The sequence below is a fragment of the Lolium perenne genome, chromosome 4 (genome assembly GCF_019359855.2).
Source record: "Lolium perenne isolate Kyuss_39 chromosome 4, Kyuss_2.0, whole genome shotgun sequence".
NCBI lineage: Eukaryota > Viridiplantae > Streptophyta > Magnoliopsida > Poales > Poaceae > Lolium > Lolium perenne.
The window spans coordinates 332,114,796-332,138,267 of record NC_067247.2 but is presented as its reverse complement, the minus strand read 5'-3'; the positions used below and the strand labels follow the sequence as shown (position 1 = coordinate 332,138,267).

General features: G+C 45.8%; 1 protein-coding gene across 1 annotated transcript; it reads right to left on the bottom strand.

Moving 5' to 3' along the window:
• Positions 1 to 1,267: 1,267 nt before the first annotated feature.
• LOC127296478 (protein DETOXIFICATION 42) lies at positions 1,268 to 5,801 on the bottom strand. Its single transcript, XM_051326558.2, has 13 exons — positions 5,465 to 5,801; positions 5,263 to 5,384; positions 3,741 to 3,947; positions 3,448 to 3,641; positions 3,206 to 3,341; positions 2,986 to 3,082; positions 2,792 to 2,892; positions 2,543 to 2,706; positions 2,383 to 2,454; positions 2,165 to 2,281; positions 1,987 to 2,082; positions 1,767 to 1,888; positions 1,268 to 1,584 (listed from the first exon to the last, which is right to left on the bottom strand). The coding sequence occupies exons 1-13, from the start codon at positions 5,644 to 5,646 to the stop codon at positions 1,542 to 1,544; spliced, it is 1,653 nt and encodes a 550-aa protein (XP_051182518.1). The 5' UTR covers positions 5,647 to 5,801; the 3' UTR covers positions 1,268 to 1,541.
• Between the last annotated feature and the right edge of the window lie 17,671 nt (positions 5,802 to 23,472).

Genomic DNA, 23,472 nt, shown 5'->3' with positions numbered 1-23,472 from the left:
ATACTATCACATGTACATTACTTGTTTTTTGAAAAAAAATATTTTGAAACTTTAGAAAACATGTGTTGAGCTATTTTTGAACCAAAGAGTGCAAGTGAGCTCGGTAGCAACAGACAATTTGATAAAATACCCCACTTTAGTTTGCCGTTTGCCCCAAAGGGCATATTTAGTTTGGCATGGATGAAATGCCCTGCTTTACATTGCCCATTTGCTAAAATGCCCTGTTTTGGGTGATTTACTGCTACTAGTTGAAATAATATACTCCTCTTAAGCTAATCTAATCTCTAACCTGTAATTACCCCTTTGTCCTTCAGTGGATTGAGGCAAACCTGGCCACCTGTCCAAGTGCATCTTTGTCTCTCCCTCCGGTACGAATACGCACTTACTTAGGGCTTGTTTGGTACTAGAGTTCTAGTGGGGATTAGCGGGGATGATCCGCTCCAAACTTGAAATTCCCACTTATCCCTAATACATGTTTGGTGCTAGAGTATGAGCGAGTTTAATCCCCACTTATCCTCACTTTCCCCCAAATTTAGTGTAATTTTTTCAATCCCCAATACTCTACCCCTACCTAGTGGATTGGGGATGGGGTTTTGTGCGGATTGGGTGACAACAGAGATTCACCCAATACTCTACTCTAGAGTGTTATCCCCACTAATCCCCACTAAAACACTAGTACCAAACAAAGCCTTATGCAGACGACAAGCCCCATCATCGCCCTATCTTTTCCCCGCCTGTCCCTCTCCGCCTCTCCGTCCGCATTCCTATGGTAGAGCGACTTCACTGGTGACCAACAATGGCGCATCTTGGCGACTCGTGATCCAGATGAGAGGGGTGAAGAGGGATGCGACGGCAGAGAGAGAGGGTGGCGCTTGGGCTTTTTCGTGGCAGTGGCAGAGAGAGAGATTAGTATTAACTTGCAGTAAATCATCCAAATGAGGCATTTTAGCAAATGGGCAATGTAAAGTAGGGCATTTTATTCGTGCTATCAAATTTAGGGTTTAGGTTTTAGGACCTAGAAGTGTTGAATGCCTTCAAAAAAGAGTGTAGAACATAAGTAGGGAGTACTCTATAGCTTCGAGCCTTGTAGGTTAGGTTGCTATTTTTGTAGACAATTTGATTGCTCAATTTTGCCCAGGCCAAGAACAAAGCCGGAGCCTCATTAATTGGATATCTCAAGCTCGTCGCCTCGAGCACATCTCATAAGAGGTATAGAAGGGCGGGCAAAAAGTACAGAGTAGAAATAGACCAATGTATCACTGGATGATACTACAGAACCACTGGTCCACTTATATTCCCTTCTCCAGCGCAGAACAGCAGCATGAATCTCACAAGCTCGAAGTACCCTCTCTACCCCCACAAAAGTCAGACAACCGTGAAGCAATAAGCCCCATCTAACTCCAGTACCTGAAGCTTAAAACACCAACAAAAACATGTACTATACTATAATAATTATTTGAATTACATGAGCCGAGCATGCATTGGCTATCTACCAGCTATGTACTGTAGACTAATCGCCATCGATCTTGCCAGCCGATTCATCACTTCCGAAGGAACGCCCATGGCCCCCTGGCTGCCCCCATCCTGCAGATACAAGCCACAAACCTTGATGATTCCTAATCGAAGATTACAGAACATTTCGTGGAACACATAAAGTTTGCAAGAATTTCACAGAGCAGTTCAATTTCTTCAGGATTCAAAAGATTCTACTGAAGACAAGGAGGCCTTGATGAGGAGGATAAGGTGGAGTGTAGTATGATTCATACCTCCAGGTGCTAGCTATGGTCCTCAGGCTCATATAGATCGTCAATGCGACCCATATGCCGATGAATCCGTTGTGGGCAGAAAGGTACACCAGGCACGGTATGGATATGGACGCCACCCCAACCTGAAGGTGTACATAGATTGCTTCAGTCTTGGGAGAAGTTTCAGAGCCAAAATTGATGCAGCAGCTTATAATCTTAGGAGTGAGGGAATTTGCTGTACCATGGAGTAGGCAGAGTATGTGTAGTCTGAAGCTCCAAAGTTGATGCCATCGAACACGAACGCCAGGGCGTTTATTGTCTGCGTGCCGGCAACGAACTGACCACACCGAAACATAGCTCTTTTCAGTGTCTAAAATCCCGGAAAACATTATCTACATTTGAACAGCCGAGGTTCTTACCGGGATGCCCTTGTGGATGACGCCGATCACGGCGGCGTCCTTGGTGAACACGCCGGCGCCAAACTTCATGAAAATACCAAGGACCACCGTGAGACATATCCCCAGAACAATGCTCAGCTGCAAGGTGAGGAGATTACCATTAGTCTCTAATTCTTGGTGAAACGATATGCAATGTTCTCGAGAAAAGGAACGAGTGGCAAGAATCAACTGTGACAAACCTGTAGCACGCGAGAGGTCGCAACAACCACCTTCTTGTTATCGCTCTTGGCAAACGCGCTTGCAAGCACTGCCTGCAAGAGTTTATTCACAACACCCAGTTAAGCACACTTGTCATACTAAAAACTTCTCCGTGAACTAATGCATGGCAATCTGACAGACCTGTCCAGCGACGGCCAATCCGTCGGCTAGAAGTGATGTCGCAAGCCAGAGCTGGCAGCAGATCTGGAAGGCCGCCATGATTGTCGGCCCATCTCTAGCAGCCAGCGACGATGCCAGGGTGACGCAGAATGTCACGGCTACGACCCTCGCAAGCAGCAGGAATCCTGAAGAAAATAGAGGCAACTTTCAGAACCTTCCAGGGACCAGTGAGAGATGTTATCTAGTTTCAGGATTCCAACGGTATCTTACCACATCCAAGAAACCGCCCAAACTTCAGGGATTTAAGGCTCGGTGGGATAACATCAACTTGCTGGACGAGCCGACATACCAAGATCATGGTTATCAGGTACCTGCAAACAAAATGGATATAAGGAGAAAAGTCAGGACATACTGGTCACCGGAAAACATAAGCTGCGAAAGGTACTGGTAGTGGTGAAACCTACTGGGAAATGACATGAGCAACAGCTGCACCAGTGACACCCATATGACAAACAAACATCAAAATTGGGTCTAGGATGATATTTGTTGCGTCGCCAACCACTGGAATGTTTTTCAAGGAAATGTCAGTAACTTGAGGGATTCATCTCTTCAAATGTTTTTCTTGATTGAAATGAAAATACATAAGCCAACTGAAAGAATGTCATCATCAAAAGATGTATTTACCGGTAGCATATAATGGTGTCTTTGTGTCTTTGAAACCCCGGAAAACGCCCTGCATTGCCAAAGACAGGAGAACAGCGGGAGCACCAAGTGATCTGATCGTTAGGTAACGAACCGCAGGTTCTAGCATCGGTGAATCCTATAAATGAAAAATATTTATTAATTTTAAACAATATGGAAAGAAGAATGAGCAAGCATCATAAGTAATTTAAGATTGAAAAGATAAAGAAGGTACCGGCACCTACATGTTTCACACCCATGATGCCCAATACAACTTTTGCTGAAAAGATCAGGAACACAGCCTGAACTAGCCCAAGAAATGAACCAACTATTAGTGCTGATGTCACAGAAGGTATGTACTTCCTCTTGCACACTTGATTTGAGAGATCAGTACACTCTGTGGGGATACAAGAATTAGCACACTCTGGCGTGCCATGACCTGGAAAGAAAGTTGACATGCAGACTTCTTCAGTCCTGGGGTTAAATTAGTTTACTATCAAGATATGTGAAAGCAGGTATTTTTGCAAGAATTTGGTACCAGATGCAGGAACGTTGCATGTTTCTGAATGCACAGCAGAAGCTTTCTCCAGGTCTTTGCTGCTGTTTTCTTCTAGGTATTTACTAATGATGGCATCTTCTTCAGCAACGAATGATGTCGTTACACTAACTAGGGGGTAGATACAGACTTTGGAGACTTGGTTAAATATGGCAATCGAAACACCAACAGCAGCTATCTCCACCGAACCTGAGGACAGATCAATTGTGGCATTAAATCTCAGATCAGCACCAAACTGATCTCTTACATTGCACAAAGTAACACGAGCCAGCTCCGGGTAGTGATTGTAGGGTGTCCGAAAGGCTAGGTAGGTTCTTTCAACACTTATTTTGCAACTTGCTGGACCATACTAAAAGTGCAGAACTAAATGAGTATCTGTGGGAAGGATCATAATTTTTGTGTGTGTGTGAAAGGCAAACATGCTCAAAATGGAGAAGGCAAACATATTATTTTGTGTTTCTAAAATTAAGAGTGAGGCGCCTCTTTGCGCATGGCGGGTGCTAACCACTTGGGTTCAATAATGCCGCGAGAGTAATTCTTTTGTTACCGAGCATGACTCGGCTTTGTAACAAACCATAACTTCTTCTTAATGAATGAATGGGGCAGAGCTTCTGCCTCCCGTTTTTTTAAAAAAAATGGAGAAGACTGGGCTACTGTGATGCAATTCAACAAAAAGGATACGGATGGACGTTTATTGAAGAGTATGAACTCAGCATGTACCTGGCTAACCATTTGTGTAACGAGAAGTTGCAAGTGGCATGCACAGAAAGATTTTGGAAAAGTAGCTTTTGTGATGCGCAAAACAACAAATGAAAACCGGAGTGAGGACAAAAGGCCATACACAATTGAGAGAATACAGTTATTTCAGCTATGTTAAAGATACCTATGTAACTGAATCAAAGTATATATGGAACGGAGGGGAAGAATATTGTATCAGTAAAAGCTAAATGGAGACATGCTTGTTTGAGGAGGGGGAAAAAGGGCCAGAAACACGCAAGTCTGCTCTTATCAGCAAAATAAAATTAGCAGAAACAGAAAGTGATGGTGGGCATTATCACTAGCTAGTAGTACGAAAAAAAACACAGTAAAGATGTAGAACCCTGGAGCGCATTTCCTGCAAGTTTTTTGGCGCCCAATGAGCTGGTTATACGTCCAAATCGAGGGAAAGTGATACTGCAGAGTGGAGTCGGTTACTTTGCCAAACTAGCAACAAGGAAATGCAGCAGGGGCTATCCCGTGACAGAAAACAGCAAAGGCTGACATATTTGGAAATTCGCTTGTATGTCTACCTAAAATTAGGACTGCCGATGAAATGGAATTCGAGGCGGTCTATCCCGTGCAAAGTAAGCAAGACGCGAGCACTGGTGGAACAACAGAGTGAGTACGGTGTGGCCATAGCGACAGATAGTATTTCGTAGTATTATTCTATTCCTTTTTGTGCAGAATTAGATATTAGATCATAGTATGTGGTATACAGAATGACAGGAGTATTGCGATTAGTTACCTAGACGGCCGATGAATGCTGTGTCGACCAAGGAAGCGAGCGGATCGGCGGCCAAGGCCAGCGACGCCGGCACCGCAATGCGCAGCACCTCCGACCCGAGCTCGTCGAGCTTGAAGACGCTCCTGCGACAAGGTCGAATTGTTAGGAGAACAGACAACGTACATGGGCGCAAGATAATCGATCAACCCAGCATGGGACGAACCTGATGTTCATGACGAAGAGGTAGAGTCCCGTACTCCTTGGCCAGCCGGACAATGCTGGTGGCGCTGGCGGCGCCGGCGGCAGGTCCTCCGCCGCCTTCTCCTCCCCCGCGCCGAGCCCGTTGGTAGGGACGTCGATGGCCACCCGCTTCTCCCCGGTCATGCTCGCGGCGCCCTCCTCCATACACAGACGATCGATGCTTGCCTGATCGCTGGCTCCCGGTCCCGGTGGTCACGACTTTGGACTGAGAGGAGGAGAGACGCGATCACGAGAAGAGCAGCGCACCCCTACTTATAGGGACCTTCTGGAGTGGCGTGCTCGCTTATCAGGGCGTCAGCAGCTGTCACATGGAAAGGCAAATGCAGCAATTTGCGTCAATCAATCTACTATATGATTTGTACCGGATCCTAGGTCCTTAGCTTATACTACAGGAGTATCTCTCTCGAGTCTCGACAAAGAGATCATCATCTTCACCTAAGGCCGTTCCGTTCGTGTACGTGTGTGTTAAGTGGAGGCGAAGGCCAAAACAGAAAGCAGCCAGTGGGACGCAACGCGACAGCAGGCAGGCGTTACGGCCGGTGGCGGTGAGGCGCGAGCACGAGCCCAAGTCGTCAGAAATGGCAAGTTACGGCATCCTAGTCCGGTGCTCGCGCGTGCCGCCGTGGTCCGCCGCGCGAACGGGGCAATAGCCAGCAGGGGTTCTGAGGCCCCGTGCGTGCCACGGGCCGACGACGCGCATGGAGCGGAACGCGCGCGGCTGCGCGGCCGGCCGTCGACCGGGAACGTTCCCAGCGAGAGACTGGCCGGCCGGCGACGGTTTCGGTTGGCATGCGTACGTGTGCGGAACGCCGCGCGCCGGGCCGGAGTTCCGGCCAGTATTGATTGCTGCCGTTACGTTGCGTGATGGAACGCGCAAGTGACATGGCATCGGTGCCGCCGTCCGGCCGTCAGTGCCGTCCCGGCAACTACCATGCGCAAACCACGTACCGTTGGGATGGCTACGGCCATGGCCGGCGGTTTGGCTTGGTCCTCTGCTGAGCGATGGTACGTACGGTACGGCCGCCGGGCCTCGCCGGAGGTCATGGCCGGCGTAGGCGGCATGGGCTCCGCCCCATATCGATCCTCTCCATCAGCTCTTCTGGCCTTCCTTGTCATCCAAAACCCCTGATCTCTTCCTGTACGGGAAACGGGTAAAGGTACCTTTGACGCAAGGTTTTTTTTTTTTCAAAATGAGGAGAGAAGCCCTAGCTTCTGCATCAATAGATTTACACAACCGTTTCATCTATTGCAATGTATGAATGTTTAATTTTTTGTCGAGAAAGAGGAAATTCTTCATATTTTCTTCTTGGGTGTGATGAATTTTTTCAGTTGAATAAGAATTAACTTAGTTCTCAGTTAGATGATCAATGCCACTAACAATTGAAAAAAAATCTTAATTGCTATCCAACCTGCAAATCCGGGTAGTGTAGAACATGACTGACCACTAAGTTAATTTTGAGCTAGGTGACATTTTAGCAATTCCATATTATTTTTGCCAATTGTGAAAGGAAAAAAAGGATTCTGCCGCGTTGCATGCATATGAAGATTTGTTTCGACGGGCCGGCCGCGTGAATCTGGTGAGATGGAGATGCAAGTGCAACCGGATAGAGATTCAGATAAACGGGACAAGGGGGGCATGGGAAAAGTCGAAAATCCATATGTAGGACGGTTATGAGTGTGTGATGAGCTAGGGTATGGTGTTTCAGTGTGTTCATTGGCCATCCCGTTCCATCTGGTCTGCCTTTTTCTCTCTATTCATGGTCTTTCTCTTCTTCAAGGTGGGAAACATGCATGAAAGGAGCAATCATCTTGGTGTCCCCACTACTCATATGATAGCTCTCTCTTCACTCTTTTCGATGGGAGAGATGCCAGGATATATCACCTATCCTCTTCCATCCGATTTGGGCATCACCTAATTGTCATCATGTTTTTGTAGCCAGTTTCCCCCATCTAGTATTGGGTAAAGTGTAGATGAATATGAATATGCATTCAATGGAGTGAACTATACCCCCTTCTGCCCAAAATAGGTTGCATATAAAATTTGGTCAAAGTCAAATTTGTCATGAAATATATTTTCATATTATATGCATTTGGTATAGTAGATCTTGGTATTATTATTTTTATCATAGTTTGCAAAGTTTAACTTGCACGCGAAATTGTGCGCAACATATATAATATGGGCAGGAGGGAGTACCGTTTGTAGAGCTCATACCGTTTGGGCACAATTTCTACATCAGCAATGGGAAGAAAAATAATTCTTTGTCCCGTCAGAATAATAAACTCCACATGCTGTAGTAAACTACCATGCAACAATACTTCTACTATGCCAAAATTTTGCACATGAATTGCTCCACTAGGGCATCAACAGCGATGTTAACATCATTCCTCGTCGCATGTACCTTGTAAGTTTTTTGTTCAGTAGAAAGAGAGAGAGAAAAACAAAAAAGAAGAAGGCGGGAAGAAGGCTGTCTTCTGTAAAATAGATCACTATTTTATAGTTGTACAAGATGCCCTCCCGTTATCAGCCATTTTACTATGAATTTTAACTATCACAATATCTTTATATTAATTCTAAAAATAATTATTAGAGAGGACACTAAATAGTAATCTCAGTCTACAACAAACTTAGTTGGGTTTCTTAATATCAATTAGGTTTTTGTTACCAGTTTGTGGGAAAATTAAATGAAAGGCCGGGGGCGCCGGTCCCGGTACAACCAGAGCAACAACAAAACCACCAGCCATTTACTGCCCCCAAAGTTTCCAAACAGATTTTTTTTTCCTAAGTTTGATCAAAATATTTATTGACAACACTGCCCTGTTACCTGAGCCCTGGATGAAGTGGAGGGCACAACAAAAGTCACAGTCTTGAGTGGCCCCTTTCTTTCACACGAAAATAATTTGGCTAAATCCATTTTCAATATACACACCTAGTATTAAACATACTCAGTGCCAACTAGATATGGAACGTAGCTCATTATCATCTTCTGTGAGAAGACTTGTTTTAAGCCACAAAACATCCAACATAAATTATGTATTGTGCACTAGTAGCTCTCCTGCTAGTTAGTGCTGGGATTATGTCGCCGGATGTGCCACTAGCATTTTGGACTAACCACATACGCATAATAATTCCAATCATACAAAAGGTGGTGGGCTAGTCTTTCTGAATGTGATTGGCTAGCGAGGTACCTTGCTACTTTTGACCATACTTTGTGTATCACGTATCGGAGTGGAGCTATCTAATCTTTGTCGGTATAAACTCAAAACAAAAACGACTCAACAAAGTGGTAAAAGCAGGTTTAGGTTAGAACACGTACTTGTATGATGTCATCACACTTTGTTACCACAGATACTCCCTCCATACCGGATTAATGGGAAATTACGCACTTCGATAAATAAGTTTGACTATAAATTTGGTCAACAAAATATGAGATATATCCCACAAAAATTAGACCATTGGATTCGTATTCAAAAAGTGTTTTCAATAATATAATTTTTGTGATATATATTTTATATTTTGTTGACCAAATTAGTAGTCAAACTTGTTTCTCGAAGTGCATATTTGCCCATTAATGCGGTATGGAGGGAGTAGTTGTTTCTGACGCGGAGGACATTGAGAGAGAAATGTGCTATGTCAAGGGTGTGCTAAATTAAGACCATAAACAATTAAACTGAATGAATAGGAAAATAATGTCAGAACATTCCCAGATTAACTATTTTTCGTTGAACCGGAACATGATGCCAACTTAACAAGGCAATGCATATAACTTACTGCATGGTATAACAGGCAGAAAATAAATAATGATGTATTCTAGTTATTTTTTCATGGAAAAAATTATGTCTTATCAAACTTGTGACGTATATATCCCCTATTCCCATATGCTTTGGACATATTCCAGAGTTGTGACTGATAATTTATGCTCTCCAGAGTCCAGACAATTCAAATGCTTTGCATCTTAATCTCGCTAAAAAAGCTTTCCCAATAATATCTTGCCTAGGACAGATTCGGAAAAGCTATAAATGGACAGACGTGATAATTGACTTGAAAGACAAGGACAATCTTGGGGAAGCATGCATAAGCGATGTGACGCTAATGCTCGACAAAACCTATCAGGCCGGTTGATTCCAAATAAAGTCTTCAATAATGCTATCCTTGAAGTTTCTGATCGAAAAATTATTACTACTATATTTTCTGCTAAATTCATGGGTGTCGTTTCCGTAGAAATGGTACAACTAATTAGAAGGATGACTTGCCACACAGATACGTCAGAACAGACCACAGAGAAAGTACTATCACTAGCGGGCAAAAATGGATATATCCCAGTCTGCTTATATATATCCAACAAAAGCAGATTGAAATGCGAGCTGCGTCATGGTCATTAGGCATTAGATAAGCAGCTTTAGGAGACTACTGCCATCTTTGATTGATCGTGCTTGCCAGCTTTGAGTGCTTGGCTGAAATGAAGGAAGAAAAAGGAGCAGCGGTGTGTGAACCTAGCTAATGACGTGTAGTTACCCTGGTCGTCCTTTCCTCTATAACAGCAATAAGGTGAACTTTGGACTGGCGCCAGCAACCTTTAGAAAACCACCACCCGATATACGAAAAGAAAAACAAAAGGTGCACAAGCGCACGAAGAATGGTCAGCAAGTATAATCTTCTGGTATACGTATATACCCATGGGAGATGGGACCGATGAATCTAAGCATGGTTTGGTTTTCTGAACTGCATGCATATATATACATATTGTTTGGACAAGTATTAGATTGATGCAGAGTACCTAGAACGGTGGAAGCGTTCTACCTCTGCGCAGTACTAGGTTTGCAAGTAATCCACCGCGGATGCCTGCAGCCGCTCGATTAATTAACCTCTCTAGCTTCTTATGTACTTCACCGATGGATCGATCACGTACAGTTTGCGGGACAGAGACACGACGGCCGGAGCAGTTCGTGGTTAGGAAAACACTCGCACCTGGTTACTTACAAACACTCACCTACTCTAGTTAAAACGTCGGCACACTGAGTATTACGCATCACGGCCACCGCATCGTGCCGTGCCGTCATCGAGGCCCATCGCTCTCCATCGTACTATATGCTCGAAGTCGTGGCTCAAAGGCATTAGCTTGGGTCTTACGATCCATGGAGCTTCATCTCATGGCCCCTATCTCGCAAATCCAAGAACCCTAACACGGTCTAGTAGCTAGCTAGAAGAAGAACACGACTGGAAACGGAAGGTAGATCAAAGCATACGCATGCGTACCTCTGGCCTGAGATTAGCAAAATGGCCGGAGCTTGATCAGCTCTGCTGCTCTTTGCTCGCTCGCTGGTGGACTCTCTGCTGCTGAGCTAGCTCGCTGCTGCTGCTGCTGCTGCTTCACTCTGCCAGGCTCGTGCCCTCTATAAATAGGAGGCGCCGCGATCGAGCGGCGGCACGAAGCACGCGTGGCTAGGAGAGGCGTACGAACTTGCGGTCGCGCGACGGCTCGAGGGCCCGGTGGATTTTCGTCTCCGTTGGCCCCTTTTTAGCTCTGGAGTCCAGGTCGGATTCGCAACATAGCCCCAGGAATCCTTGTTTAGTCGCGCGCCGCGTGGCCTGCACATGCCCCGCGCGCGTCGCCGGATCCGGCGCTCCGGCCAGAACAGCGCGCACCGGCGCGCCGTCCGCCGTGTCAATGCGCCATTGGATGGCGGCTCGCCGGCTGAATCGAGAGCTCAAGCGGGAGAGGTGAAAAGTTTGGTGCGGTGTGTGTTCGCCAGTATACAAATCGAGGATATTACCGGAAAGAATTCGCTCGAAGAAAAATGGAGGATATAAGTCACTAGCAGCAGCAGCCAGCAATGGTAAGCTTGGCCCACTTATTTAGGCCCGCCCGCCTGTGATCGCTTTCGGATCATCACCCCTAGTTTACGCATTCCATCGACCTTGTTTTGCTAGTAGAAGAAGACGTCTGTGGAAAGGAGCTGCACCGAGGAGAGGGACGACGCAAATCCGTGGGAAAGTTAGGTTAGAAGGGGTCGGTCAGTGTAGCAGTGAGTGAGGTGCATGCGCCTCTGATTTTTTATTTCTTGATCAAGAAAGAACAAGGTCACCAAGGACGGGCTATGGCGACGCACTCTCTCCCCAATAATAATTTCCTTGCTGATAAGTTGATCTGGTGATATTGTTTTCTCTGTCTGAATGCGCGCACGGAAGGAAGAGTGCGCCGGTGCGCGCGAGTGGTCGCTTGCGTGTGAAATGCGGTGATCACCTCAGGCACAGGGCGGATGAGCCGTCGGTGCTGGCTGGGTGCCTGCTCTCGATCAACCTCCTACGAACATTGGAGTAGAAGCTTGCGCGACGACTATGGTAAAAGTTCTACCTCTTGCGAACATCATCTCGATCGCTCACCGGTTCAGAGCTTCCATGAAACACTGTAGCATCACTCCACCACATAGTACGCGTGGCAAGCTATCTACAAAAATCAGAAAAAAATGTGAACATGGTGTTTTGGCTAATACGCCCAATTGTTCAAATGCACCAATTCTAAAAATACATTTTAAATGCATTTTAAAATGTTAAAAAATCCTAGGTATTTCAGGATATTTTGTACTCGCACACAAAGTTTCATGAAGAAATTTTCTGTGGGATGTGTAAAAAGAACAAAAAATATATTTTTTTTATCACCGGACATTATCGTCTTTACAGAAGCCACAAAAATATCATTTTTAGCGAAACTTTGTGTGCGAACATAGAATGTCTGGATGTACACCTAATTTTTTTTAATTTTTTTTGATAGTTTAATACTCCCTCTTAATTAATGTATGATCTTTTAGATATTTCAAAATGGACTAGACACATTAAAATAAGTGAACATACATACTAAAATGTCTTTAGATACATGCATTTATAAAAGAAGTTAAAAGATCTTACACTAGTGAATTGAGGGAGTATTTGTTTTTGACACTGGGTGCATTTACTCTATGAGCCAAAATGAATTTTTGAAAAAAATGCTTCCAAGTTGTTCGATCTGCTCGTTTAGGCACGAGGGAGTAAACACGTAAAAGGCACTGGTACTTCCATACCAGTTCAAGCTTTTAGGTGAATGGCTGGGTTGGCACATGTAACTCAATAAACGCTAGTGTCTCAAATAGTATATTGTCGCTATCGTGCGTGTATGTATTTATGGGCCACTGCCACAATCACATCTCTAGAATAATTCCATCCGCATCCAAGCAAAGATGTGTAATGTCATCAGATGGAGAAAAAGGAACGTGATAGATGGGGTGATATCTAGGGCATAAAAGAACAAGGGATCGAAGCATTCATACATACATTAGACTGAGACGGGCGAACTGCAAAAGAGAAGTTGACAAAGAAGAATATGAAGGGAGAGAAAATACTATGGACAGACTCATCAGACTGAAGCTCACCTGGCCGGTTGAGGCGATCACGGAACCGTAGCTAGTGCTCCGGAGAAACACCTGAAAGATGGAAGAGGAATGCCTGGATACTGAACTACTGATGAGAAGAGAGCTTTACTGAGCTCAAGATGGATGGACACGTACCGTCTCATGGAAGACGCCGTGGGCTGCTGTGGTGTTGCATGACAGCCATGTTTAAAAGCCCACACAGTAAGCAGTGGTGGATTATTACACCCACAAAAAGCATTTCGTTGGTTAAGTGGCCCGACATGCTCATTAATGGGCCGTTTTTTTCCGCTTGGGCTGATACAAAGGCTTAGCCGATTAGCTGGCCCTTGATAACAATCACTTCCTTATCATAATTGCAAGTCGCAAAAGGTAACATGTTTTTGCCTGATCTATCTTTGTTTGAATTTTGAAGCCTATCGGGATCGTCCTATTTTCTTTCCCGCGTGGCAGTGTTGTCTCTTCCGACGTCGTCGCCCAGATGGTTCTCGCCCATCAGCTAACCCCAGCTTCTTCCCTACATGTCCGCTATGCCTCTTTCGTGTGTCACCGTCCAAGTGGTCCTCACCCAGCTAACCCTAGCTTCTTCCCCATGTGGCCGCTTTGCCTCTTCATCATGACGAGGCATTTGACAATAGTTGCAGATAAGGTTATCCATCCACTGCAAACACCGTTTATTCCTGGTCAACATAGTTGAGGGAGTAGTTGTGATCCACAAATTTTGCATGAGCTTAAACGGACTAATGCGAAGGGCATAGTAAGATCGATTTTAAAAAGGCTTACAACAAGATTAGTTGGTCTTTCCTGAAAGATGTTCTTAGGAAGAAGGGTTTTTTGCAACAGATGGATTGACTAGATTGCCCTTGCGGCCGAGACACTCAAAGTCTGTTTCTACATAAGTGGGGAGTTCGGAGAATATTTTAGAATCTACAATGGGTTACGGCAAGGAGATCCAATTGCTCTTTCATTATTTAACACGGTGGCAGATGCATTGGGTGTTATCATTACGGTGGCTACAAATAAAGGTCACATGGAGGGTCTTGTTCCATACTTGGTTGATGGATGGATTGCCCATTTGCAATATGGAGATGATACGTGAAAGTACGATATGAGCTACTAGAGGGGTGGTGAATAGGAGCTAACAAAATTTTAATATTTTTCAAATTTTAGGCATTAATGTAACAGAAGATTATTAGCAAGTAAGGTGAGCAACCTAAATAAACAATAACAATAACAAAGAAATAATTTACAACAAAGAGACAATAGTAAAGGAAAGAGGTGACTGTCGGGGGACACCTGACACAAGATTTATTTCCCATAGTTACTTCCAAATGGAAGGACGCGTACGTTGGAGAGGTGTGGTGACGCAAAGGCCTACCAACACCCACAAGGGCTCCACCTTCTTCTCCGATGAAATCACCACAAAGGTGAGTTCATTTCCACTAGGTGGTGTCGATCGAGGTGGATACCAAACCTTCACACAAAGTTGGGGCATGACTCCACAACTCAATTCAAGGCTTCGAATGCCATCACAATCTTGTACAACACCAAGCAAGTCTCATGATAGCCTCTAAACAAAGATGCCCACAAAAGGAAATCTAGGGTTACAAGTTCCTTGAGGGAATCAAGGAGAATTCAAATTCCTTCGATGGACAGTTTGACAAAAGATGGGAATGATAGGTTGGCTAGGGACGGAGAACCACACACTTCAAGCTCAGGAGCAATGGAGGGGAGAGAGAGAGGGAGAGGGAAAAACGAGCTACGTCCTTGGGAAGAAGGGTGCCTATTTATAGCCCCCCTCAGATTTCTTACCATTGCACAACTGCGGGGCTGCATTATCCGAGGTTAGTGAAAGATGAAAGTTCCGCGGGGGAGGGGCCCCTCCCCCCCACACACACACGGAAACTCAGCATTTCTGGGGAAGTATTTCCGGGGCCAATGTTCGGGCCCACTACTGGTGATACGGGGTGGCCTTTGGACACCGCCTCCTCAAGACCGACAAGCCCTCCTCGTGGTCCAATGACACGAGCTCGAGCCCAAGCCTTACACCAAGAGGTGAATTCGCTCCTTTCCACGTATGCATTTGATACCTCTTTGGATGGCATTCTACTTCATGCAAATACCTTGTGTTCAATCAGGTACATCGGTCATCACACAAGCCATGGAGACCAAGCCAATGGAGAGGGAACTGGAAATGAAGAAGATGAAGCTACAGCGCCCCAGCCGGAACTTCCGCCCCCAGGACCGGAACTTCCGGCCAGATGCCTCCCGGATGCCTTCCAGCGCCCAGGAAAAAGGATCCCGTCGGAACTTCCGCCCCGAACGACCGGAACTTCCGGCCACCGGAACTTCCGCCCAAGTTCCGCCCTAGTTTCGAAAATGCGCCAAAACGCCCCGGGATGTTACTGCAAGGGAATCGGACGTTTTCGGAACTAGGCCAGAAGTTGGCCAGAACTTCCGCCCCGACCGGAACTTCCGGCCTCCAGGACCGGAGCTTCCGCCCAGATACTTCCAAGATGCTGTCCAAAGGGAATCCAGCCGGAACTTCCGCCCAGGACGACCGGAACTTCCGCCCGACCGGAACTTTCGCCCCCTGAGGCCGGAACTTCCGCCAGTACGCGTTTCAGCACTAAAACTGGCAGATTCAGCATGTAATTTACCCCTTCGCCCCACCAACTATAAATAGCCTTGTTGGCTCAGATCTGAGATTAGACTTGATGTAAGAGAAAACATGAGCTTTGCTCCTTCCTGCGGGAAACCCTTCTAGATCTACCAATCTACGAAGTTATCTACTCTTCTAGGTAGTTGATCTCTTCCATTCTAGGAATTCTAGTGTTTTGGATCTTTTGCTTTTGCAATTCTATCTATTTGCACTCTTTTCCTCTTTGGAACTCTATCAATTGCTATTGCCAATCTTTTGTGAGAGATTCTACTCCTTGTGGGTCTTTTTCTTGCAATTCCATTGGGTTGGTGTATTGGGCCAACGAAGAACAACCGGTTGTGTGTGTGTGTTGCGTTTGTATCTTCGATCCACCCCGCCTTCCACCCGTGTTCTTCGTGTTCATCCACCTACCCCACGAATCCCACCCAAATCCGTGAAGATCGGGCACACCCTTGGGCTTAGCCCTTATCAACTGGTGGACGGAAACTTCCTGCTGTGTGTGTTTGTGTGGGGGGAGGGGGGAATCAGGCCGGATATTCTGGCCCTACAAGTTGGATATTCCACTCCTTCGAAATCTGCGACAAACGGAAATCAAAATTTTCTTCCCTCTCCATTGCCTCACGCACACTCATGAGTCCAAAAAGTGTAATGATTTTCAATACATAAACATATACTTATTTTGTCTCATAACGTTCTATCTAGTTCTAAACATGTACTAAAATGTATGATTACAAGTTAAGATTCATTTTCATGAGAGATTTGCACAACTAGTAGTTTTAGTAGGATTTTATCAATTTTCCTTGTCCATGATAAGTGTAGGTATTCTGATGTTTATGGACAAAGCACGAGGAAAGTAGCCAAAGGGAAACAATATGGAGGACTTAGCCATTTCAATGGTGGAACAGAGTAATTTTCCATCACAAGATAATAAATATCTAATACCATGGTGTTGTTCAAGGTAAAAAAAAAGACCTTGGTGGTGTAGCCTTCGTCCATAGGAATCCACCGAGCCGAAGAACACCTCAATCGGATTCATACAAAGAAATGGCGCTCAAATTACTAAAGGACTCCAGAATACTTAACGACCGGAGGTACGGTCGTGATGGCCGTGCCGTATGACCGTACGAACCTCCGTCGGGACCGTTTTGTCAAACCTAACAACATTTGTGGAGGCCCTAAGGACATATTTGGTTTGGGGTTATCCCAGATGCAAAACAACCTCCGTGGGGCTTTATAAGGAGTGGAAAACTATAGCCGACATCACCAATTCATTCCACATCTTCACACGGCAAAGCCGTGCCACCTTCATTGATAGTTCTTCAACACCACCACCATCAAGGAGTCCAAGGAAGAGGAAAATAAGGAAGCACTACCACCAATAACCGAGTGTTGTCCCTAGGGCGTGCGTGCTGCCATCATCACTATCTCCATCGACACCCCATCTCTCTCATTACCTATGTATTTGTAAGACTGGACATGGTTGTGACCTTAACGATAAATTCACCTATATTTTAGTATTAATCCAGGTGTGAGTGATTGATCCGGTTCTAGGGTGAGGTATGATCTAGTGCGCTAAGTTAGAATGTTGTGTTGATCTAGTATTCATGTAAATGGAATACGAAGATGAGTTCACGAGATCTTTTTGGTCCGGAAGTGTTGAAAGGAAGAGATATCACCTAGGGGGGTGAATAGGCGTTTAAAAACTCTTGCGGAATTGGCTTGTAAGAATGTGGAATTAAACTAACGTTTAGTTTACAAGCACATCTCCTAAATATGCTAGGCTCAACTAAGTGCAACAATAACAACTAGAGCTAAGCAAGATAGGCACAAGATATATGAAGCACAAGTGATAGCAAGATATATGTACTTCAAGCACAATGGCTATCACAAGGAAAGTAAGCTCGGGTATAGAAATGACCGAGGCACGCAGAGACGAGGATGTATTCCCATGTTCCCTTCCTTTGCAAGAAGGTACGTCACGTTTGGAGGAGTGGAGGTCCCACGATGGATTCCCAAATGCCACGAAGGCTCACCCTATTCCCCGAGCCACACCCACGAAGGATAATGGCCTTTTCCTTATGGTTAGCTTTTCCTCCACTCCGGAGATGGCAAGCTCCATAACCACTTCACAAGCTCCACGAAGGAGAAGCCCGGGCTTCTTCACAATCTTCCTTGAAGAGATCACCGGAGCACCAAATGCCAAGCCAACTAGGAGGTCTCCCTCCAAGAGTAACAAGCTCACGGTCTCTCACTTGAACTAATCGTGGTGGAGAGCTCAACACTATGCAATGATGCAAAGCAAGAACACTAGAGGTGTTCAAATCCTTCACACTCAAATCCCACCAAAGCAACAAATGGTAGGATGAGATTAGAGAGGAAGAACAAGGAGGAAATCAACAAATGACTCCAAGATCTAGATCCAAAGGGTTCCCTTCACTTAGAGAAGAAATGGATTGGTGGGGATTGTAGATCTAGATCTCCTCTCTTAGATCCCTCAAGAATGAGCAAGCATCATGGGGGAATCAAGAGATAGGGCAAGTTCTTCAAAGGCAACAATGAAGGAGAGAGAGTGGAAGAACTTATCCAGCCCAAGGTGGAAGAAGGGCTATTTATAGCCCAAGAGCAAACATAAACGTTGGGGAAAAGTTGGGCTGAGTCAGCCGTCGAGGGGGCCGGTCAACCGGGCCAGGGGCCGGGTCGTCCGGTCCAGGGGCCGATCAGACCGGGCCACCGGCCGGACCCGGCCGGTCCAAACCGGACCACAGGTCGGACCAGCACCGGGCGAAACTGGAAGACTTACTAGGTAGTGCCCGGTTGGCACCAGTCCAGGGGCCGGTTTGAATCGGGCCATCCGGTGGGACGGCCGGTCACGCCGGGCGAGAAACCGGGCCAGCAGGAAAACATGTTATACAAAAATTGTGATAAATTTTGTGTCCAGACCCCGATTGACATGAAACCAATTTTGTTGAAAAGATAACGACGAATAGAACCCCAACTGGAAATATGGAGACTCCTCACAGGATATTTTTAGATGTTTTTAGAGAGGGAGTCTCCCACCGTCAAGAAACGGTGAAGACGTCCAAACTCGAAAACGCAATAGAAGATGCATGCAGATTCCGTTTTTGATGAATTTGGGCTTGCTGTAAAGCTAGCAACAAGCTCAAGAACCTCTCACAGAGAAACACTAAGAAGCAATAGGGATATGCAAAGTATGCAAAGGATTGAGCTCCCTAAGACGATGCGATCAAGTTACCCAACCGATAGCCCCTCTTGATAGTGCGGCTATCTATCCTATAATCCGTTCTCCCAACAACCACCTTGAGACCGGTAAAAGGAAAACCTAGCAAGGCCATACCTTTGCCTTGCCCATCCCGCTTGATCTTGATGATAGCTCTTCAAGCTCCACTCAATCCGGAATGCCTTACTTGATCATCGTTACTTCGTGAAGACTCACAAATGCTCCCCCATACACTATGATGGGAAAGATCCATTGATGTACATCTTCACATGTCCATTATCATCAAATGGACGACAGGCTTCAAGCATATGATCCTCTCGAGATGCTCAACTTGAACTTGCCCAACTCAACCTTGATGACGATCACCACTTGCGTCATCCTCTCATGGGCTATATGAGATCTCACTTTTGATGCATGCCCATGGAAAGATAGCTAACCCACATAGACAACACAAGGCACATATATGATGGGTTAGTTTATGAAGCATAATTGACAAGGCTTACCATACCACGTGACTTCACGTGGCACATTCTTCATGATTCATGTGTTGACCAAGCTTGAATCTATTCTTCACTCTTTGTATTGGTCAACCTTGTATCTTCTCATGCTCTATCATACTATCTTGAGGTGTATAAAGAATTCTTCATTTGTTTGCATGCTCTAAATCTTAGTCAACCATAGCTCAACTTATGAGACTATCATGACACCGACTTAGAGCCATAACTTGAATTCTTCACTTGGAATCAAGCTCTCAAGATCTTGATCATTCATTGCTTATCACATAAGCTAGAGCATGGCTAATATTGAGTTCCACATAAGAACTCTATCTTCATTTCTTCTTCTTGATCATATCACATATATATCTTCAAATCGATGATCTTGATGCCAATACACAAGGTATATCTTTATCTTCATGGCATCCATACTTGAATCCTACACATGGAATACAAGTAGTACCTATGGAATATTACTTTATATAAACTCAATGAAAACATTAGTCCATAGGGGTTGTCATTAATTACCAAAACCACACATAGGGGCAATATACCCTAACAATCTCCCCCATTTTGGTAATTGTTGACAACCACAATAAGAGGGTTTATATAATGAATATTAGAAACAAGTACACAACTTATCCGAGAATAAGTTGTATACAAGAGGTTGTATTTGATATGGTTAAGTAACACAAAGCTACTAGCCCATATCAAAACCAGCTCTACTCACACAACTACAACTAATGCAAGGGATGTGAGTAGAATCAACATATATAGAGCAAACTCCCCCCCCCCCCACAATGTATGCACGTGTGATGAACATGAATTCATTGCATACATTGTCAAGATTAACCTTCAGGACAATTTCCACTATATATATACAACCATGCAAGACATATAAATATGGAAGGCTATGGAATGCATGAGAGGAAAAACACTTAAGCACAAACCAAACTTAAGTATAAAACCATTCCCTTGAACCCTCTAAACTTCTCCCCTATTGGCATCAAGTGCCAAAATGGGAGAAAAATTTAGAAAGCCAATATAATGTGAGTTCCTCCCCAAGGTGTGCACTTCTCATAATTTGAGTGGAATCAAATGCACATATCCAATGACGAATACTTGAAGGAAGTCAAACTATATTGAGGATCAAAGATTGCATAAAGATAACATGATGAAGTAAGCTTCAACAAATAAAGCAAGCAATCAAAGATCCAATTGGACAAACAAAGATATCATGATAAGAGGGATATAGTGCTCTAAATAAAATAAGGAAGCTCCCCAAGGTTCGTGCATAATTTATAATGTTTGAATTTGAATACAATATGCACAAACATGGAATCCTCACTCCCTCTATTTCATTTAGACACAACCAAGATAAAGAGAATATGCTTATCAAGAAAAACTTGAGTCCAACAATTACGAGATATGAGTGTATGAAGAAAAACAAATAAACCAAGCACTCATAAATCTTCTGTTGGGGGGATGACCCCCGGTATGCCAAAAGCATGCCAAACCGGATGGTTTGAGTTATCAAGATACCGGTTAAAAGGTTGTTCCGGACTAAGAAATTAAGCATGTGGCTAAGTAAATCTATGCCGGTATCCCAGAAGGGGTATACCGGAACAAGTTAAGAAGGTACCGGATTACCGGTACAGGCTACACTGTAGCACGTCGGCAAGACTGGTCAAAGATGCTCTCAAGAGCTAGAGGACAAGGATGAGCGAAGCACTTCAGCTTTAACCGAAGCCCTGGGGCCAAAGCAGATGATGATGTAAAAGGTGCCGGAGGATGTCACCGTTCCTGATTAAAGGTCTACCGGTGTCATCCGGGCCAAAGAGGCTTTGTAAAGTAGTTTGTCTAGTCCAAGATGCCATTAGGGTTTCCTAGGGTTTCTTCCCGTGTAAGCCACCCTCTCCCCTATATAAGGAGAGGGGCCACACCCTTGCGCGGGTATGTGAGAAGAAAGAGGTGCGAAGTCCTACCTTGTATCTGAGAACCTGCAACCTGGTTCAAGCATGGAATAGAGAGATCTGAGTAGAGATAGCTCTTGTGTTCTTCTTCTTTTACCTCTGGCCAAGGCCAAGTTCATCTAGATAGCATCCGGAAATCCATCCGGAATTCATCCCCATATAACCAAAACCCTCCCCCGAATCCTCTAGCGCACATTCGGCCCCAACTTAAGCCATCCTATGGCATCTGTCTGTTCACCACGACGACAGTTGGCGCCTACCGTGGGGCCAGCAGATGCGCTTGCTGGAGTACATATTCGGGCGGGCCTCCTCACCATCGCCGGCGAGCGTGTGGTTACTGCACTCGTCGATCGCGTCCTCGCCATGGACTTCATCAACAACAACACAGGCTGCTTCGCCAACGGCGGTAAGTTCCCCAAGAACGGCCGCATCATCGAGTTCGGCAGCCTCCGTGTCTACTACGGCACGGTCCTGGAGCGCCAGTGCCTCCCGCCGGCGCTGGTTGCGCCGGACCCGCCAAGATCTGCTGTGCGCAGTGGCCACGCCGCCGGCAGCGTCGAGGTGCTGGTGGTTGGTGCGGCGGACGCTGGCAAGCAAGCTGTGGCGGAAGGCGCTGGACAGACGAAGTCCACACGCACGGCCAAACCGCCGACCGAGCGTGACCAAGTGGTTGCGGGTGCATCTACAGCGCCACCGGAGACTCCTCTCCAAGCGGCCATGAGCGTGCTGGTGACGCCCATCGCGCAGAACATCGATCCGGCAGCGGCTCAGGCGGAGCTGGAGGCACAACGGCAGAAGCTGCTCTCCGGAGGCGCGGACATCATCCGGGCGCAGCGCGAGCTGAACCTGACCCTACGTGAGTATAACGCTGCCCACGGCTTTGCTTCTGTTAGCGCTCAGGCTGCTAGAGTACCAGAAAACCGGCTTAGAGCTCGCAATCTAGATCAGGATCTGCGCAAGGAAGTTCTTACCGGAAAAAGTACCTCGGCATCGTTGAGCATCGTAGAAAAACCAAAGTACAGCAGTCTGGATAAAACCATAAAAGCTGCTAGGGCTGCTGTAGAGCTGTGTGATTTGCTTACCGGAGATGCTTTAGCAAAACAACAAGATCGTGTTAGGGAGCTGTTTGACATGATACAGGAACAAAATGTTGAGCAGCTTGCCAAGGTAAACAAAGCTGCAGCGTCAAAATCTGTGCGTTCGGCAAAAAATGCCGGAAGCAAGTCCCATGGGCAGGCATCGTCCCCCCATCCGGACAGAAGAAAAGAAAAAGAGGTGAATGCGCAGCAAATGACTGTGAATGATCCGGTACTTGCCGAAAAACAACAAGCCGGGTGACATGAGGTTGGAAGAAAAAGCCAAGTGGCAGGTCGAGGCTATGCTGGAAATGGATACGCCGGAAATGATTACGCCGGTAGAGGTGAAACCGGGAAAAATTATCGCGCACCAAGAGCTGCTTATGTTGAGGAGGAAATGCCTCCACCGAGATACCGACAGGCAAGAGCCGCGGTACCGGAACGATACGATGAAGATGATTCAGGAACTGAAAGAGTCGCGGCCTACCGGAACCCTTTGGGGGAACGTGTAGTAGAAAGATGCCTGCCAAATCGGGATGCGAGGCACAGGCTGGACAGAGTATATTTATCTGAGATGATCGAGGCAGAAGGTCCTCCGGGCCCAAAGTGCTTTGGTCCATGGATCATGAAAGAGGAACCACCGGTTCGCAACTTCCAGTTGCCCCGTGACACAAAAACATACGATGTCACCACTAAGCCGGAAGGCTGGCTTGCGGATTACGTGACTGCAGTGTACGTCGCTGGCGGCGGAGGAACCGTTGTTGGTGGAGGAAACAGGCGTTGGGCCGTGAGAATTGTACCATCCTTTCTGGTAGGACCGGCACGGATTTGGCTTAACAACTTTCCAGCAGGAAGCATAAATGGCTGGCTGGACTTTGAGGAAGCTTTCGTGAGCAACTTCAACAGTACCTACCAGAGGCCAAACAGGCCGCAGCAGTTCGCCTTGTGCGTGCAGCGCTCCAATGAAATAGATCGGGATTACCTGACCCGGTGGAACTCCACAAGAAACTCTTGTGAAGGAGTAATCGATGTTGGAGATATGCCCAAGAGGCTATAATAAAGTGGTTATTATAATATCTTTGTGTTTTATGATAAATGTTTGCATACCATGCTATAATTGTATTAA

Coding starts and splice junctions, on each gene's coding strand:
- LOC127296478 (XM_051326558.2), bottom strand. CDS start 5,646: ATGGAGGAGGGCGCCGCGAGCATGACCGGGGAGAAGCGGGTGGCCATC. Junction 2,455..2,542: donor GATTGGCCGTCGCTGGACAG/GTCTGTCAGATT, acceptor AAACTCTTGCAG/GCAGTGCTTGCAAGCGCGTT. Junction 2,083..2,164: donor TCATCCACAAGGGCATCCCG/GTAAGAACCTCG, acceptor CGGTGTGGTCAG/TTCGTTGCCGGCACGCAGAC.